Source organism: Ranitomeya variabilis, chromosome 5 (assembly GCF_051348905.1).
Source record: "Ranitomeya variabilis isolate aRanVar5 chromosome 5, aRanVar5.hap1, whole genome shotgun sequence".
NCBI lineage: Eukaryota > Metazoa > Chordata > Amphibia > Anura > Dendrobatidae > Ranitomeya > Ranitomeya variabilis.
In genome coordinates, this window is record NC_135236.1 from 198,457,519 (window position 1) to 198,477,783 (window position 20,265).

The window sequence follows — 20,265 nt, forward strand, 5'->3', positions numbered from 1 at the left end:
TCCGTTACCGCCGGCATTAACCCTGTGTGAGCGGTGTATGCGGGCGCCGGCAGTGAGTGCGGGGAGTAAGCGGCCATTTTTTTCTGGACTGTGCGCGTCGCTGATTGGTCGCGACAGCCATGACAGGCAGCTGCCGAGACCAATCAGTGAACGAATAACAGTGACAGACAGAAGGACAGACGGATGTACCCTTAGACAATTATATAGTAGATAGTGTGTGGTGATGTGACATATCTCTGGCAGGTTAGCCTATTCTTCAGCTATAAAGCCTGATGCACAGTGTCCTACTGACCCCCTGCAGAGAAGGATGAGGCTGCTGTGTCCCATCTGCCCCCTGACAGGACTCAGCAGCTCCAGTCTGAACGTTTTTCAGAGCAGTTTGGAGAGACACCTGTGGGAATCTTCAGAGAGAGCTGCTGTGTCCTGAGGGGCAGCGTGGGCTCAGCAGCCTTAGGCTTCTCTGCAGGAGGTGGGGGAGGGGGTCACCAGCACAGACTGCTCTGTGCTCTTATCTCCATCTATAGACAGGGGTCAGGACATAGTAATCCTCAGTGAGCGGCTCCTGTGCTGATAGTATAGGACAGCGGCCAGCTCACTGATGATGCGTCTGCTGCAGGGACTGGACTACTGCAGCCTGTCCTCACACCGTCCATACACCTCACCAGTGTCACCAGCACACGCATTGCTCACACACTCACCGGGGGCTGCGCTGCTCACTGACTGTGGAGAGAGAATGCTGCACGGAGCCCGCGCTCAGCAGGGATTGGACGGTGGAGTCCCGCCCTCCTGTGGCTCAGCACTGGCTGCTTCAGCACAGCCATCTGTAACAGTGACGCTCCTCCTCCTCACATCGCTGCGGCTTATGAAACTGAGGGGGGGCCATAAACCAGTAAGGGACGGGTATAATAATGCCCTGATGGCGGCGGCCGGCGGGCAATCTGTGCGGTAGCCCAGGGCCCCCCCACACCACTGGGCCCTGGGCTACCGCCCAGATTGACCCTCTTATAATCCGCCCCTGGGAGAGGGGGGTTAACATGTATGTCTTTCTAGAATTTAGCATGCTGCAAGGGCCCATACACCTAAACAACATGCAATGGGGTGGTGGGGCAGGTCCAAATATTGCATCGGGTTCCATTGGACTCTAGTTTCTCCAGTGGCTCTATGATAAAACTTCACCACCAGATGTAAAACTTTCTAGTGAAAGAAACTATTGAGAAGATAAAGAACATTTTACAATTATTTCTGCTCACATACAACCATTCATATGAAGCTATGAAGCTACAAAAGCTGTGCCATTTCTTATATTGTTGTCTTCTATCTAAATGAAAGTTATCAGTAGCAGTAAATAGAGCTCATGGCAAAAATAAATGACAGTGCATTCTGGAGAAAGATTATAGATATGATCACCAGGAGTTGAAATACATTTGACAGCTCCTAATTATAGAAAGATGAAGGACAGAGAATAAAGACACCTAAAACACAGGAATTATCCTGTATAATGAATCTAATTCCAAGTGGATCACATGACACAAATTGACGATCATTTGTTGATTGTTGAGTGAGATTAAATGACAGATTTAGTAACATCACAGGGAGCTTTTGTTTTGTGACAAAAAAAATACATGTCCTTGTCTTGAAGCTGATGATCAATAGGAAAAGGGGAGAAGCAAGAACTGGGTCCTATATCGGCTTCTTTAAAAAAAGAACATTATGCTTCTATAGGTAGTAAAACTAGTGCAGATGATTTATTTATCTTATTTAGGTACAGCTGTATGTTTGTCCATAATGCTGTGTTAACACATTTCAATTGTTTTACGCTTTTGCCATGATTTTGGCAAATTACGGGGAAATAATGTACCACATTCTGTGGTTAAAAAAAATGTTGCCTAATCTTTTCACACAAAGTAATACTGCATTCTTAACAAGATGAATTGCCGTTTTGTCAGAATCTCACTCCCTGCTTCTTCTTGGTGCAGCAAGAGTAGCCTTGGTTTTAGTAGCAGCCAGTATGTTAGCCAGTAGCTAGTAGACTTCAGTTCCCAACATACATTGCTGACATCTATTCAAGGCTTTTTCTCTCCCATTGTATTCTCCTGGTTGCTGAAGAGATTCCACCTCTCAGGGAAGAGTGCCAAATTTAGCGATTGTACTACTCCTAAAGTCATCATAAAATTTGAAGGGGTATTCCAATAAGGTATGTATTAACAGTACTTTATATATCATAATTTAATAAGAGGGTGGTTCCATTTCTGAAACTTACACTATTGTAAACATAGTGGGTCCTCTGTGCCTCTATTTGGCACTTAAGAAAAAAAGGGGTCAAGACGACCATACAATGAGTGCAGATAACCCCATAGTTCATGACAGTTAAGGCCCCGTCTCACATAGCGAGATCGCTAGCGAGATCGCTGCTGAGTCACAAGTTTTGTGACGCAACAGCGACCTCCATAGCGATCTCGCTATGTGTGACACGTACCAGCGATCAGGCCCCTGCTGCGAGATCGCTGGTCGTGTCGGAATGGCCTGGACCTTTTTTTGGTCGTTGAGGCCCCGCTGACATCGCTGAATCGGTGTGTGTGACACCGATCCAGCGATGTCTTCACTGGTAACCAGGGTAAACATCGGGTTACTAAGCGCAGGGCCGCGCTTAGTAACCCGATGTTTACCCTGGTTACCAGCGTAAATGTAAAAAAAACCAAACACTACATACTCGCCTTTCGGTGTCCAGGTCCCTTGCCGTCTGCTTCCTGCTCTCACTGACTGCCGCCGTACAGTGAGAAGTGAGAGCACAGCAGTGACGTCACCGCTGCGCTCTGCTCTCACTGTACGGCCGGATCTCAGTCAGAGCAGGAAGCAGACGGCAAGGGACCTGGACACCGAAAGGCGAGTATGTAGTGTTTGTTTTTTTTGGTAACCAGGGTAAACATCGGGTTACTAAGCGCGGCCCTGCGCTTAGTAACCCGATGTTTACCCTGGTTACCCGGGTGCTGCAGGGGGACTTCGGCATCGTTGAAGACAGTTTCAACGATGCCGAAGTCGTTCCCCTGATCGTTGGTCGCTGGAGAGAGCTGTCTGTGTGACAGCTCCCCAGCGACCACACAGCGACTTACCAACGATCACGGCCAGGTCGTATCGCTGGTCGTGATCGTTGGTAAATCGCTTAGTGAGACGGGGCCTTTACTTAGCACAGAGAAGTCACTGACGGTTGGGTGCCACACAGAATGGCATCACAGGACAGATGTGACTCTAGGGCCACGAGTTTTGCACCCAAATACTATGACATTTCACATTGTGCTCCTTCAATGCTGACCTATTCATACCCAGTCACAGCCTACCGTGACTCCAAGTGCTGAATCTGGGCATGTTTGAACAACAAGTGATATGGACCTACAGATCCTAACAACCGGCAAGCTATTTATCTGCATTTGGGCCAGTAAGTGATGAGCATTTATGAGGTAAACTAGTAAAAACATTTGTACTTTGTGCTGCACATTTTTATTTAATGTCAAGTTTTGTCTGCCTTTAAAGTGTTTTTCTCATTTCAGGAATTTATATTTTTATAGAAGTTGCAGCCAGCCATACATTGCCCAAGCTGAACACACTACAGAGGAAATGTAGTATTGAAAGGTGGTGATGACTAGCCATCCATGTAATACATGGAGAATGTCCTAATTGAGGTACACACCTCTATAATGTCCATATTCCCTATTACGCTCTTATGGGAAAGCACATTTTAAGGAAAATATATAATCAAGCAATCATGTGGCAGTAACTCAGGAAAAGCATGTAGCACGTGGTTGAGGTTTACAACTATTGTTGACAGGGGAAGAATCTAAATGACTTTGACCATAAAATGTTTGTTGGTGTCTGATGGGTTGGTTCGCGAATAGTCTGACAAAATATAAAAGAGAAGCTATTGAGAATTCATGCTAGAGAAAAGTATGTAATAAACTAGTATATTGCTCACTTAATATTGGATAAAAAATATTGGTTCCGGAATGTGGATCAGAGATTGATCAATAGCTACCAAGTGCCACAAATGTGCAACATATAGATGGGAATGAGTAGATTTATGGAACACCGTGTTACAAATTAGTATGCAGATTGGGTTTAAGTGTCATAACTTAATCTCAAACACCTATGATAATTAGTTTGCCAGATGAGGCCCAATTAAAGGAAAACAACTTAACAAGGAGGTTCCACAATATTAAACAGCAACTGGTTTAAAGCAATATGGGAAGGAAAAATGATCTCTCTGCTGCTGAAAAGCATCAAATAGTGCAATGCCTTGGACAAGGTATGAAAATTAGATCTTTCATGAAAACTTAAGCCTGATCATCATACTCTAAAAAAATTTGTTGCTGATGCAAAGCAAAGATGGGTTTGTGCAGATAAAGGTATAATGAGGAAGGTATCTGTCAGACAAATTCATTGGATTAAGAGAGCAGCTGTTAAAATGCCATTCAAAGCAGGAAAGATATTTGAAGATGCTGGTGCCTCTGGAGGTCTAGAAACCTTAAGGTGTAGGATTCCCCAGAGGCTTGCAGTTGTGCATAAACCTACTATTCAGCCAACCCTAAACAGTACTCACAGGCAAAAATGATTGCAGGGGTCCTAGACATACATAAAGACTAATTTTAAAACAGTCTTGTTTATTGATACAACCCTGGATGGAGTAGTGGATGGTTGGTGGATGGCCATCATGTGCCAACAAGAATACAAAGTCAACAAGGAAGTGTCGGAGTCATGTTTTGGGGCGATCCCTTTGAATCTCTGTAGATGTGAAAATTACCTTGGTACAGTATATAGAATTTCGGACTGACCACTTTCTTCTGTGGTAAAAGTAGAAGAACCATGCCATCCATAGCAAAATCATCTTCATGCATGATAATACACCATCTCATGCTGCAAAGAATACCTCCAAGTCATTGGCTGCTATGGGCATAAAAGGAGATAAACTCATGGTGTGGCATGGTGTATCCTCAAGCAAAAGATCTGAGGGTGGGAGGCAGTTCACATCAAAACAGCATCTCTGGGAGACTATACTGACATACTGCAAAGAAGTTCAAGAAGAAACTATCCAAAAACTGTCAAGTTCAATGGATGCAAGAATTGTGAAGGTGATATCAAAGCTGGAGTCCTATGTTAACATGTAGCTTGGCCTGTTAAGGAGTTTTTGATTGAAAAAGTTAGTCTACGTTCACATTTGCGGTGTGCGCCGCAGCGTCGTCGCCGCAACACACAACGCAACAAAAACGCAATAGAAACGCATGGTTTTTCGACGCATGCGTTCAACGCATGCATCGAAAAACGCTGCGTTTTTTGGAAACGCAGTTGCGTTTTGACCAAAAAACGCTGCGTTTTTCGACGCATGCGTTTTCCTACAGTGAGTCATTCTTCATCCCCCCCCCCCCAAAAAAAAGTGTGTACACACTAGATAAGGACCACCAATGGCTAGAAGAGGGTTGGTGTAATGTAATTGTGTATATATACCCTGGCAGAGATGAATTCCTCCCATTTTGCAGGTATTCATGATGGAGCGTCCCATGGACAGTATCTATATGGATATGGAGATGGAATTTGCCTTGGCTAATGCCTATGCTGTCGCCTGTTTTCATCAAAGGGAAAGGGAAAAACGGAGATGGAGTCGTCGCCGCTTTTGGATACACCCTATCGTGGAAGTCCGGGAGAGCCGTGGAGCCTACCATTGCTTGTTTGGCGAACTCAATGACAACCTGGAGAAATATTTCGAATATACCAGGATGTCTCAAGACAGCTTCCGCTATCTTCTGCGTCGGGTGGAAGGATCCATTAGCAGGCAGGACACGCAGCTCCGGAGAGCTATTTCCGCAGAGGAACGGCTGCTGGTGACTCTACAGTACGTAGCTGTTTGAATGACTGTGATATGTTCTTCCCTTTTTTTTTTTTTTTTTTTTTTTTGGGTTTGGTATGGTCAATGTACTTTTATAAATTGCAATGTACTTTAATGTAATTTCTTTATCTTCTTGGCAGTTTCCTGGCTACCGGAGAGACCTTGAGATCACTTCATTTTCAATTCAGGATTGGAGTCTCCACTCTTTCCGGAATTATTGCTGAGACATGCCGCGCTTTGTGGGATAATCTCCGGGAGGAATTTTTACCCGTCCCTACAAGTGAAATCTGGGATGCCAACACACAGAAATTTGAGCAAGTGTGTTCTTTTCCAAACTGTATTGGCGCAGTGGATGGAAAGCACATTCGGATTACCAAGCCTGCAAAAAGTGGATCCCTTTTCTACAATTATAAAAAATACTTTTCAACTGTGCTCATGGCAATTGCCGGTGCGGACTGCAGGTTTCTCGCAGTGGACATTGGTGCGTTTGGCCGTGCAAATGACTCACGCACATTTAAGGAGTCGGATATGGGCCAAAAATTATATGGAAACAATTTTCATTTCCCACAGCCACGACCTCTTCCCCACACCGAAGGCCCTGCGATGCCATTTGTTGTGGTTGGGGATGAGGCATTTCAAATGTCTGCCAACCTATTGAAACCCTACTCCAGTCGGGGCTTGGACCACACCAAAAGGATTTTCAATTACAGACTGTCCAGGGCCAGAAGGACTGTGGAGTGCGCCTTTGGCATCCTTGTCTCCAAATGGCGTATATTAGGATCCGCCATTAATCTTAAAATTTAAACAGTGGATGAGGTGGTGAAGGCTTGTGTGGTTCTCCACAATTACATTATGGCCAAAGAGAGACTGAACGTGGAACTCGATGAACCCATAGCCAACCCATTGCCCGATTACCATGATCATCCTCTGAGGACAAGTGTGGAAATTGCGCAGATGAGGGATCGTTTTGCGGCCTATTTTGTTTCAGATGTTGGCCGTGTGTCATGGCAAGATCAAATGGTGTAGTGTTAATGTTACTGTTGGACTGTATTCTGGTTTTAACTACACCAATAAATACCTCTACTGTGACTGTGCTAAAAATATAATATAATAATAAACTAATTCTCCAGTATTATGTGCAATAAATGTCATCCATTTAGGTTGGTTTTGTTAGGTCAACTTTTACATCTACCTATACTTCACAAATGTAATGTGCCTTATCTAAAAAATTGGAACCCTTTTTTTTTTAAAATGTTGTTGTTTAATAAAATTTTTTTCTAAGTTTTCTACCCTGCTTCAAAGAACATATTTATACCATACCATATCATATTTATTTGGTTGTCAGATCGCCGTGTATCGTTGTGTTTGACAGCAAAAGCAACGATACCAGCGATGTTTTACAATGGTAATCAGGGTAAATATCGGGTTACTGAGCGCAGGGCGGCGCTTAGTAACCTGATATTTACCCTGGTTACCAGTGTTAAATGTAAAAAAAACAACAGTACATATACTCACCTTCGCGTCCCCCGGCGTCCGCTTCCTGCACTGACTGAGCGCCGGCCGTAAAGTGAATGCACAGCACAGCGTGACGTGACCGCTCTGCTGTTAGAGCCGGCACTCAGTCAGTGCAGGGAAGCGGACGCCGGGGGACGCGATTGTGAGTATATGTACTGTTGGTTTTTTTTACGTTTAACACTGGTAACCAGGGTAAACATCAGAAGTGCGGCCCTGCGCTTATCAACCCGATGTTTACCCTGGTTACCCTGGGACCTCGGCATCGTTGGTCGCTGGAGAGCTGTCACACAGACAGCTCTCCAGCGACCAAATAGCGACGCTGCAGTGATCTGCATCATTGTCTTTTTCGCTGCAGCGTTGCTTAAATGTGAAGGTACCTTTAGGGTATGTGTCCACGTTCAGGATTGCATCAGGATTTGGTCAGGATTTTTCATCAGTATTTGTAAGCCAAAACCAGGAGTGGAACAATTAGAGGAAAAGTAGAATAGAAACATATGCTCCACTTCTGTATTTATCACCCACTCCTGGTTTTGGCTTACAAATACTGATGTAAAATCCTGACCAAATCCTGATGCAATCCTGAACGTGGACACATACCCTTAGTGTTTGTAAACACCTCATACACTTTAGTGTTTGTAAACACCTCATACAGCAATGAGAGACACCCAAAAAAAGGCAAAATAAAAATTGTAAAAATACTGTCTGACATTACACATATTTTGTGCTTCAAACACCTCATATATGCAGACGGCGCACGGCGTGAATTGCCGAGAAGTATACTGCAAAATAAGAACAAATATTGTTGTTTTAAAAAGAACAATTTTTATTGGGGGGAAACAGAAAAAAAAAGGGGAAATAAACTTAGGGGGTATCAACCTCAGCCACCATGGGGGAGTGGTAAGTCTCTGGTTGGGAATGGGGAGAGGAAGCGGAGGATGATGAGCCAGAGTCCAATAGCCTTGATGGTAGTTCCAATCCCTCCTCAGGGCACACTGGTGACGAAACCGCCACCTCTGTAGGGGAGGGAGGAGGCAAAACCAGTCTTGCCCTGGTTCTTGAATGGCCCTGGCTGCTCCTGCTGCGGCTAGACCCCTGCCGCGAAGTTGGTGTCAGGCTTGGAGCAGCCAGAGCCTCAGTGTGTGTCCTCCTTCTTTTTCGCTTTCTTTGCTCTCCCGCGGCAGCTCCCGCAGCATGATGACGGCTACGGGAGGATGAGGGCCTGGCAGGAGCAGGAGTCGGCGGCACAATATTATGGTGCCTGTGGTGGCGTCGCTCCGCACGTGGACCTCGGTGGGGTGGCTGGAGTGGCTCTGCAGCAGGAGTCGGAGTCATGCTAGCCAGCGACCGCACTACGGGCATTGTCGCTGACTGCATGACTCGAGCCTGCTGCAGAGCCCTCACGTAGGCAGTGTTGCAGGCCTGCATCACCGAAATCTGGAGTTCCGGCGTAAGGTGTTCCACCATGCCCTTAGCAATGGCACTAAAAAAATGTTTTGCCGGCCTCGAGAGCTCGGATTCCATATTTTCAAGGCGCCGGTCGATATTGGACAGAGCAGTGTCCATTCTATCGCCCAACGCCTTGAAACAGTTCTGGAAGACCGTGCTCAAATGCAAAAATACGGGCATGGTTGGCCTGTCCGAGGCCCGCTGGCGCTGTCGGGAATTCCCGAACAAAGGAGCGCCAGATGCCTCGGACAGGGGAACACCTGATGGACTGGCTGCCGGTTCTCCAGATGGTGGTGCAAGCCTGCTGTCGCTGTGGGAGGGCTGTGACGGGTCAGATGGCGATTCATGAAGGTCCGCTCCTGAGGGGCGAGCTCGCTCGAGGGTGCTGCTGTGTGTTCTGTGAAAAGATAAGGGAAAATTTAGTCTTCAATTAAAAACCTATCACATACGCCAACTCCTGTAATAAAATTAACATTACATGACACAACAATACATTACAATCCTCTGTCTCCCAGTCTGTGTGGCCTATAATAAATTGCTGATTGTTATTGCCAGCTGACCGTTATGGCTGACGATAACAATCATGGACATACCAACGGCAGAAAATGACTGCTCATTCCCGCTGCCAAAGCCTTTTGACCGCATACCACTGTCATCGGTAAAAAACTTTTTTGTCAAAAACTCTTTATTGACGCTGCATATGCCGCAAAAAAGTATAAAATTTAAAGTCAAGATAAAACTTTAAAAAAAAAATAAAAAAATATACACAGTGACTTTGCTGATCTGATCGCAGGAACGGCCATGACGTTGGGATCATGTGATCGAGACGTCATCATTATTCCTGCGATCAGAACTACCCTGACTCAGAACGTAACCTGTCATGGACTACAAGGACTCACGCTTAACCCAAAAAATTACTAATGGGCTATATACCATCCCACTAGGGAAAAAGTTACGTGGATGGCCAATATGCTACGCTGACTACATGGATGGCCACTACACTATGTGCCTGGGAAATATACTATGTGGATACGTGGCTAGAACGTGTACTATGTGGCTGCGATATAGTGGCCTGCCAATATACTATGTGGATGCACAATGTACGTGGCTGGGCAATGTACAATGTGGTTGTGCAATATGGTATGTGGACAAAATACTTACTGTCGGCGGCCAAGGACCGGTCTTAGGAACTGTAATGCCCTGTTGTACTTATAGGGCACAGACTTGGCCGCAGCAGCACCCCTCCGAGCTTGCTCCTCCTCATTACGGAGCCCCTTATTGAAGCGGTCCTTCATGGATCGCCATCTGGTCCTCAACTTTTTAACTGTGAATGCAAAGAAAAAAAAAGGTTACATATTTAGCATTTAAAAAGGATAAAACAACCGTGTGTGATGCAAAGTTGAAGGCGTTGATCGCATCACACACGGTTGTGTTTATCCTGGCATGATGGGTCATAGCAGCGTATCAGCATGGCGTATCAGCAATACTCACCAAAGTTGCTTTTGTCACTGCTTGAAGCGCTTTCAAAGCAATCCCACAGCGACTTTGCCACCTCAACCCACAAACGCCTCAACACCACCTGGTCCATGTGCCGGGGGTCACGGCTGTCCCACAACGGGCCACGCTCCTGTATGCAGGTTATAAGGAGGTCCACATCAATCCCACTATCTCCTTGGTCCCGTTGTGAAACCTAGAAAAATTAGAAAACATTAAGGTTACAAATATGCAAATATTAACAACCACCAGCACCTGTCATGATATGTACCTTTGCCCTGTCCTGTCTTTGCCATTTGATGTATGTATATTTCTGGTTTCTACACCTGTATTTAGGTATGTTTTTGTGCAGGGAGTTCAACTTTATGTTACCTTCCCCCAATACTTGCAGCCCTTAAAAGCTATCCCTAGTGAAAGCAGGATGCTCCTCAAATGTACTGTTCCTCACAGCAGGATGCTAGTCAAGAAAAAAAAAAAAATACTCACTCGCCGTCTTGATGCCACACCTTGGCCCCGAGCTCTCTGCTCCTGCTGAGTGCCTTCCCCCTCACTTGAAGAAGCCTGTAAAAATTGTAGACAAAAATTATTGCCAATGCTACAAATGACAGCAAATAGTAAGCAACTGGACATAATTACTCACCGCACTCCCCTGCGCCGATTGGCTATGTTCTGCAAGTTTGTGCTGCAATGAAAAAATGAGCAAAAAATCACATCCAAAGCTAACAATGCCACATACAATAACATAGCCAAAAAAAAAAAAAAACCCACAATGGACTGTTGACTGATAGGACAATGCAAACTCAACAAGCGACACCACAACGCCATACATTGCAAGAGAATACAATAGAAGATACAACACAATGCAGAGTATGAAAAAGTTTCATCCACAATAGACCCAAACAAAATTAAGCAAAAATAGACACCTATGTCCAAATTTTAAAAAATAAAAAAAAATAAACCTTTATTTATACAGAAAAAAAAAAGGCACAATGAAATAGCAAACTAATGAACGCTATACTTTACAATTACAACAAGACATGACCCAAAACAACACCATCTGGTGACATATAACCACAGAAATACATCAGAAAAAGGTGATAAATACCATTCTAGATAATAAGCAATAAACATTACCGGACAACCGCTGTTTTACAATATACAGCAACCCAAAAGATAAACCATAGTCAAATTTAAAAAAAACCCCATGAAACTAAAAAAAAAGTGCCACACCCAAAAAAAAAAAAAATGCATACTACACACTTGGCAATGCAAACAGTCAAGGAAGGAGATATATGCCATACGGAAAACGACGTAAAACCATCAGAGATTAAAAAAAAAAAAAAAAAAAAATACAATTGAAAATAGAATGGCATATAGCCGCACGGAACAATACAATACAAATGAAACATCATAAGTGTAGCCCCCCCACCAGCAAGAAAAGACACTCAAGGAGAGAAAAAAAAATGCCAACAGCATAATAAAACACAGCAAGACATGAGCCAAGAAAACGCCATACGGTTACCCCCAACAATAGAAACCAGAAAAAGACATGCACCAGAAATTTAACAATAAAAAATCAGCCAAAAAAAAGACATTGATCAACCGCATGACACCAGAACAACCCAAAACCAATCCAAAACCAATCCAAAACCAATCCAAAACCAAGCAAGGCCGAAGACAAGAAACGCCATCATATAACGCCAGAAGTACATCAGAACCAGATTAAAAAACACAATATTTCAATAACAACCCACAGTGCCATAACCGTACAATAGCACAGACCAAACATTGCACAAATTAAATCAAAATCAAGAAATAAAACACAGAATAAAAAAAATGCAAAGAGAAATTAATATACTTACAGTTTTTGAAAGCAGATTGATCCTCTCTCTGTCTTCTCTGATCCTCTCTCTGTCTTCTCTGATAGCCTTGTGAAAGACAATGGCAACCCCCCTTTTTTTTTATATATATATAGTGTTTTTTAGTGTCTAGACAAAGTCTAGACAATGTTTTGCATTTTTTAATTGAAAACGCATGCGTCGTACAACGCACCACGACGCATTGTACTTGCGTCATCTGCGTTGTCAATACAATTCAATGGGGAATAAGGCGCATCGACGACGCAAACACGACGCATGCGTTTTTTAAAAGGTCGACGCCACCCAAAAAATGCAACATGTTGCGTTTGCCGCGCCCTGACAGGTGAGCCCTAACGCCGCATGTGGCATACAATGCAACACAACGCATGACAACGCATGTACATGCGGCCCCATGCGGCGCCAATGTTAAAGATAGGGCCGCACGACGCATGCGTTTTCTTGCGGCGACGACGCTGCGGCGCACACCGCAAATGTGATCGTAGCCTTATTGATTTCAATAAATATGACCTCTTAATTAGTGATGAGCGAGTGTACTCGTTGCTTGGGTTTTCCTGAGCACACTCAAGTCACCTCCGAGTATTTATGACTGCTCGGAGATTTAGTTTTCATTGCAGCAGCTGAATGATTTACAGCTACTAGCCTGCTTGATTACATGTGGGGATTCCTTAGTAACCAGGCAACCCCCACATGTACTCAGCCTGGCTAGTAGCTGTAAATCATTCAGCTGCCGCGATGAAAAGTAAATCTCCGAGCAGTCATAAATACTCGGAGGTCACCCGAGCGTGCTAGGGGAAAGCCCGAGCAACGAGTACACTCGCTCATCACTACTCTTAATGCTGCAAATTGACAAAAGACCATTATCAGTTTTATACAGCCTATAAAATGTCTAGAAACTCTGTTGTGCAGAATAATTTGGAACTGTGCATTTTGAGTTTTGTGGTTTTGAAAAAAATACTGTTATCATTGGGAAGGTTGTCCAATAAAAGTTGAATCATACTCTAATGGTTGATGATTTTAACATTATACTGACTCGTTTGTATCGACCATTTAGGACAATCAAAGAAAAATAGTATCTGCATAATAGTTTGGAACATGATGTATATGTACATATAGTAGACAATCTGCCTCCTGTTCACACACTGGACTTTTTCTATGTGGAATTTGACCTGCTGTGCCAAATTCATATCTGCAGCATTGCCAATGTCTATTGAGGTTGATTGCAAGGCTTTTTATGATGTACCTTAGGTTTGTAATGAAGTATGTAGCTTGTCTTGGAAATATCTGCCACGTGCCCAGACTTTTACATGCCACTGTATGGGGGATTTCAGTTGTATTTATATTATCTTATAAAACCTCTTACATAGTTGAACATAATTAGACCTCTTAAAGTAAAGCACAGAGCAAAACCATTAATTACAATTACTGCTCCCTGCTATGTTCTGTTTGCTACTTTTTATGTGATTGTATTTTATATGCAAGGCATGAAATGAGCAGTAAAAAAATACGTGCCCAACATGCAATGAAATAAAAGCTTTATATGTAAATAGGCCTGTCGACAATGTTCCTTTCCAATTACATAAGCACACACATTTATGGTATTTAATTGAGTAGCGTATTGTGAACATACAACGAATAGGGAAAAATGTCTAGACCAGACATGGCGATACAAAGCAATGTCATAACCAGCGTTTTCAGAAGTCTGCTCCACAGCATTGCTTCAGTTGTAGAATTCGGAACTTATGGTTTATTCATGATGCTTGCTGGTGTGTGGCTGCGGACTGAAAATTTTGCTGATGGAAACCCTTCCTAAGAAACAGGCCAGACTCTTTTATAAAGGTGACCTCTACGGGGAAAAAAAACGAAAGTGCTAAGCCAGCAGCTTTAGGAGAGGGCATGTAAAACTTGCATGTCTTTAGACTTCACAATTTGACTGAAACATGAAAAAAATATTTACTTTTTTTCTAATACAATTGCTCTGAATGAAGCGATAGTAGATTTATTATACTGCAAATTAAAATAAACATTCAACATAATTAAGGCCAGGAGCTCAGAGTATTTTGCCACTCAACTATGTGCCCACGATGACCTTTTGTTAAGTTTTGATATTGCTGATTTTCTGCATCATTTCTGAACCTTTTAAGTAAATTAGGTTACTTTTGTTTTTTTTTATTGCATTTTTGTGTGCATTTTTTGCCTCATATTGATTTGTCATTGTTTATACAAAGCTGCTTTGTATTTGTTACTTTTACTTCCTAGTATTTGGCTATGGCGAAACATTATTGATATAGTCATATGTGGATTACATGCGGATTCCACAGTTTCCACTGTGGAAACAAACTAAAAACGCATATGCATTTTGTACTTGTGGACTTACGACATTTAAAGGGAACCTGTCAGCAGGATTGTGCTCAGTAAACTACAGACAGTGTCAGGCCGGTTTCACACATCAGTGGCTCCGGTACATGAGGTGACAGTTTCCTCACATACCGGAGACACTGACACACGTAGACACATTAAAATCAATGTGTCTCTGCACATGTCAGCATGTTTTCACGGACCGTGTGTCCGTTTGGAAAACACGGAGACATGTCAGTGTTCGTGGGAGCGCACGGATTACACGGACCCATTAAAGTCAATGGGTCCGTGTAAAACACGTACCGCACACGGATGTTTTCCGTGTGCAGTCCGTGTTCCGTGCTGGAGACAGCGCTACAGTAAGCCCTGTCCCCCCCGTGTGGTGCTGAAGGCTTAATTCATCTCTTCTCCCCCGCAGCGTTCGCTGGAGAGAAGAGATGAAAGATCAATTTTTTCTATTTTTTTGTTAAAAATAAACTTTGGTGGTGTCCTCCCATCCCCAGTGTGCCGCCCAGCCCCTTGCAGATGCAGAGAAATACTCACCTAGCTCCCGCGATGTCTCCTCTCTCCTCTCCACGCTGCTGCTTCTCCTGTATGAGCGGTCACGTGGTGCCGCCCATTACAGTGATGAATATGCGGCTCCACCTCCCATAGGGTTGGAGCCGCATATTCATCAACTGTAATGAGCGGCACCACGTGACCGCTCATACAGGAAGAAGCTGCGGCGCTGACAGGAAGCAGCGAGGGAGCCGGGTAAGTATTTTATTAACAGTGGGCGGGCGCACAGGGGGTGGGGACAGGGATCTTTATTTAAAAAAAAAAAGAAGATTTTTCATATCTTCTCTCCAGCGAACGCTGCTGGAGAGAAGATATGAATGGCGGCTTCAGCACCAGATGCAGGGGACAGCGCTTATCTCTAGCGCTGTCTCCAGCACGGTCCGTGTGGTACCCAGGGGGCACACGGCTGCCGCATGTGTGCCGCACATGTGCCACACGGATGGCCTATATGAGCTCACGGACACATGGACACGGATAACTCCGGTACAGATTTTTCTGGTACCGGAATTATCTGGACGTGTGGGACAGGCCTCAGGCGGTGCCGTTATACTGACTAAAATGATACCTTGGTTGATAAAATCCATCTTGTGGTTGTTAATCTTTGTTTTCAGTTTTGAGTTTGGCTCTGTGCACACGCTGCGGATTTTGCAGCGGGTCCGCAGCAGTTTCCCATGAGTTTACAGTACAATGTAAACCTATGGGAAACCAAAAACGCTGTGCCCATGCTGCAGAAAAAAACGTGTGGAAACGCAGCCATTTACATTCCGCAGCATGTCAATTCTTTGTGCGGAATCCGCAGCGGTTTTAGACCTGCTCCATAATAGAAAACCGCAGGTATAAAACTGCAGAGGAATCCGCACAAAAACTGCGGTAAATCCACAATAAATCAGCAGGAAAAACGCGGTGTTTTTGCCCTGCGGATTTATCAAATCTGCTGCGGAAAAATCCGCAGAGGACCATTCTACCTGTGCACATACCCTTAATGATATGCTTGTGCCCCAGGGCAGCCTGTGGGGTCTCTTCATGTGGTGCTCTGATTAGGTATTCATAATGAAGACTGCTGACAGGTGACTGATCCCTCACTGACCTGCCCCCAAGTTTACAAAATGAATATTATATATGTATCTTAGAAAAAAAAACCTCTGCAGGCACGCGGCGGCGGCACCTGCACTGCAGCATGATCGCAAATGTAATGAATTCTATACATATTTGTTTGATGTAATCCTGAAGCTCCTTTAAAAGAAAAATGCATTTAAAAATGGCGCTGGCCTCACCTGTGCAGTAGCAGCTATTGGTGATCCGATAGCTGCTACTGCGCAGACACCGGGGGCGCCATCTTGCTAGAGAACAAAAATAATTTCCTCTTCCTAGATGGTGCCACCGGCACCTGTGCAGTAGCAGTGGCAGCACCATCTTGCCAGAGAAAAAAAAATATCCTCCTCCAACATGGCACCGGCAGCGCCTGGGCAGTACCAACTATTGGCAATCGTCGATAGCTGCTACTGCGCAGGCAACAGTGGCGCCATCTTTGTGGAGGAATTTTTTGTTTTCTCTAGCAAGATGGTGCGGCCGGTGCCTGCACAGTAGCAGCTATCGGATAACCGATAGCTGCTACTGCGCAGGCGCGGGCGGCGTCATTTTCAAATGGATTTATTTTTTTTAGGAACTTCAGGATTACATTAAACAAATGTGTATATAATTCATTACATATGTGATCAGGCTGCAGTGCAGGTGCCGCCACCCCCGCCTGCCTGAAGTGGTTTTTTTCCCCAAGATAAATATATATATATATATATATATATATATATATATATATATATATATATATAATATTCATTATGTAAACTAGGGGGCTGGTCACTGAGGGATCCACCCGTGCTTGTTAGGGGCACATGTCAGCTGTTGAAATCAGCTGACATGTGCCAAAAATGAAAAATCTCATCGCAGAAGCCCGCAGCAAACAGAGGGAGGCCACCTTAGCTGTAACTAAATCTAAGGTGGTAAAGGAGTTAAACAATACATGCAGAAATGGTGCAGAAAATCTGCAACATCAAAAACTCAACAAAAGCTGAGAAACAAGTCTAAGGGTATGTGCACACGTTGCGGTTTTTACTGCGGATCCGCAGCATTTTTGTTTTAGAAGGTAACAAACCTTGTGCAACACTTCTGAGCCACTTATTTTTCCCCATGTCTAAGAAAGGACATTTTTTATCACATGTAACTAAAATACATTTTATGCCACATACCCTTTTAGTTACTATGAACCAGCAGTGACATAGACTGTGCACACAGCCTAAGCCTAGCACGCTATTCTAAATGAGTTTCTCTTGGCACACTTTATATAGCAATCTTTGCTCAGCAGAGGCCAATTTGTAGGGCGTAGAAGGAAATAGTTGTTATTCTTGGTGCGGATGAGCAGTGTACTGCACTCGGATGGGATGAGAAAGCATCTAATTAAAGCCCCATGTAGCACGGAGTGTGATTATGTTTGATATTTAGCAATGTAAAAATATTACAGCTTTAAAATAAATGAATTGTAATTATGTTAAATTTGACTTCTTGTTTTTGACATTTATGCAGCTGAAAACATATACGACGTTTCTCTGAAATGGTTCACATAGAGTTCTCTAAGACAGGCCACTGTAGATTACAATTGAGCAAATGGTTGTTAATTGCACCCAATAAATTGACAAAGAGCGTCATCATGCACATATAAATAAGAAAGTATATGATATAGAGATACATTATAGCCTACCCCATTATCTAGACTGGAACCACCCAAAGGTGTGTAGAACAGGTAACCCCCTGTCTATGTCTCCTTTTAGGGGATATGAACTAGAGTTGGATTCTGTGCTTGGGGTTTTACCCTTCCAGCCAGTGATCGGAGTGCAGGGTGCGCTTGCAAAATTGCACCTTTCATGTATTACATAGGTTGTACATTATTTGTATGGATGCCAACTTGCCGTGTAATAATAAAGATGATTTGAATGTTTCCATGGCAAAATCAGCTTTGACAGACACATCAGTTAATTTCTTCCATGGCTGTCAGTTTAAACGTGTTGTCTGTAGGGAAGAGTGGACCCGTGGAAGTTCAGGTTCCTCAACGATATCCAAACTTATTTCCAAAGTTTGGTCCTGGTACCAGAAACTCAACCAGAAACCTAACCTCATTGAAATCAATGGCATTTATGATCAGAAAAATGTCAACTAAGAACCTTATTTTTTAAATGTGTTACTACTTACTGTAGGGTTTCTATGTATTGTTTTTTCATGCTAGGTTACATTAACTTCTTCACGAACTTTGACATAAATGTATGTCAAAAATCGTATTCCTGCCTTTGATGTGGACTTGCATGCCGAGGCCACAAACCAGGAATTGAAGCAAGGGAATTCTGGGAAGAGTGAAGAGTTGCCGCAAGTCTGAGGATCTTTGGGTGTAGCTGGATCGAGCTGCTTGAAGGAAATTGTCAAACCAGAAATTGAAGTTTGACTGATATAATTTGCATATTCCTGGTGCATTCTAGGAAAAGCGAAGAGTCACTGTAAGGCCAGGGTCACACTTGCGAGTGCAATGCTGCCGGCATTCGGGACCGGAGAGTGCGGCTGCATGTATTTCTATGCAGCTGCACGCTCCAGGCCCGAATGCTGTTGGCAGGTATTGATGCGAGAGACTCGCACGAGTTTCTCGCATTGCACTCGCAAGTGTGACCCCGGCCTAAGTCTGAGGATCTTTGGATGTACCTGGATCAAACTGCTTGAAGGAAATCATCAAAATGTGCTCCTAACAATGTGCTAATCAATACGGTGATTCAACAGAAATTTACTTTTTTCAACATAGAGAAGGAGATTACCCATATGGTGTGCTGCAATTTGTGCTATAGATTTACACACTTGTCAGAGGAAAAGACAAATCTTACGTGACAGACATGCTAGCTTGTGACTCTGTTAGAGGAAAAAGTGGAAAGTCTTCAGGAGAGAACAGCTACTCTGAAGCGCATCAAAGAAGATGAGGATTTCCACGACAGAGCAAAAGAATCTCTTCAGAATGTTGCAAAAGAAGAACTTTTCAGTGTTCCTGCAGAAGCTAATGACAAAGTAGAAATAACTATTCAGAATGTTCAAAGAGAAGCACCTTTTAGTGTACCTGCAGAAGAGAGAAATGGTAGCATGTGACCCAAAGAAGCAGGAGGATGACAAGGCAGTCAACACCCATACCGCTGAAGAACCGCTACCAGGCTCTCACGCAAGACAACTATGAAGATGTACATCAGTAAAGTGCTTTGCACTGGGCACCACACTTTAAAAAAGGCATTGAAAAACTGGAGCAAGTTCAGAGAGGAGCTACCAGAATGGTGAGCAGACTGCAAAATATGTCCTACAAGGAACGGTTAAATGATCTGGGAATGTTTAGGTTGCAAAAAAGAAGGCCAAGAGGAGACTTAATAGCTGTCTACAAATATCTGAAGGGATGTCTCAGTGAAGAGGCATCATCCTTATGCTCATTTGCACATGGAAACACAATAAGCAATAGAATGAAACTGAAAGGGAGAAGATACAGATTAAATATTAGAAAAACATTTTGACAGTGAGGGTGATAAATGAGTGGAACAGGCTGCCATGAGAGGTGGTGAGTTCTCCTTCAGTGGAAGTCTTCAAGCAGAAGCTGGACAGACATCTGTCTGAGATGGTTTAGTAAATCTTACATTGAGCAGGGGGTTGAACACGATGACCCTGGAGATCCATTTCAACCCTAGCATTTTATGATTCTATGACTCCATCTTTCCTGGCAGATAATGACTGATTTAATAATTGACAGTAGCATTTAACACATGATGGCAGGGGGGTACTTCATTCCACATGAACTGACATTATCGTTACATGGTCGCAGGGTGTTGATGGGTTGCCATTTTACCCTGGGGTTTGCTCATGACCCCCGTGCCTGTCATTACAATACTCCTGGGAAAACCAGCATTTTGTTGGCATTCATAGGATATCATGATTTTCACTATACGAGCAGTGCAAAGCACTGCTATGTACAGCAGAAGCAATCAGACAATTGCAGTTTTAAGTCCCCTGAAAGGACTATTAAATATGGTAAGCAGAATAAAAAAACATTTTTAAAAATGTTAAAAAAATAAAAAACAT

General features: G+C 43.6%; 1 protein-coding gene across 1 annotated transcript; it reads right to left on the reverse strand.

Moving 5' to 3' along the window:
• Positions 1-1,159: 1,159 nt before the first annotated feature.
• On the reverse strand, positions 1,160-10,964 carry LOC143774930 (uncharacterized). Its single transcript, XM_077262743.1, has 4 exons — positions 10,325-10,964; positions 9,995-10,157; positions 9,077-9,230; positions 1,160-1,207 (listed from the first exon to the last, which is right to left on the reverse strand). Exons 1-4 carry the CDS (start codon positions 10,419-10,421, stop codon positions 1,160-1,162), a joined length of 462 nt encoding a protein of 153 aa, XP_077118858.1. The 5' UTR covers positions 10,422-10,964.
• Between the last annotated feature and the right edge of the window lie 9,301 nt (positions 10,965-20,265).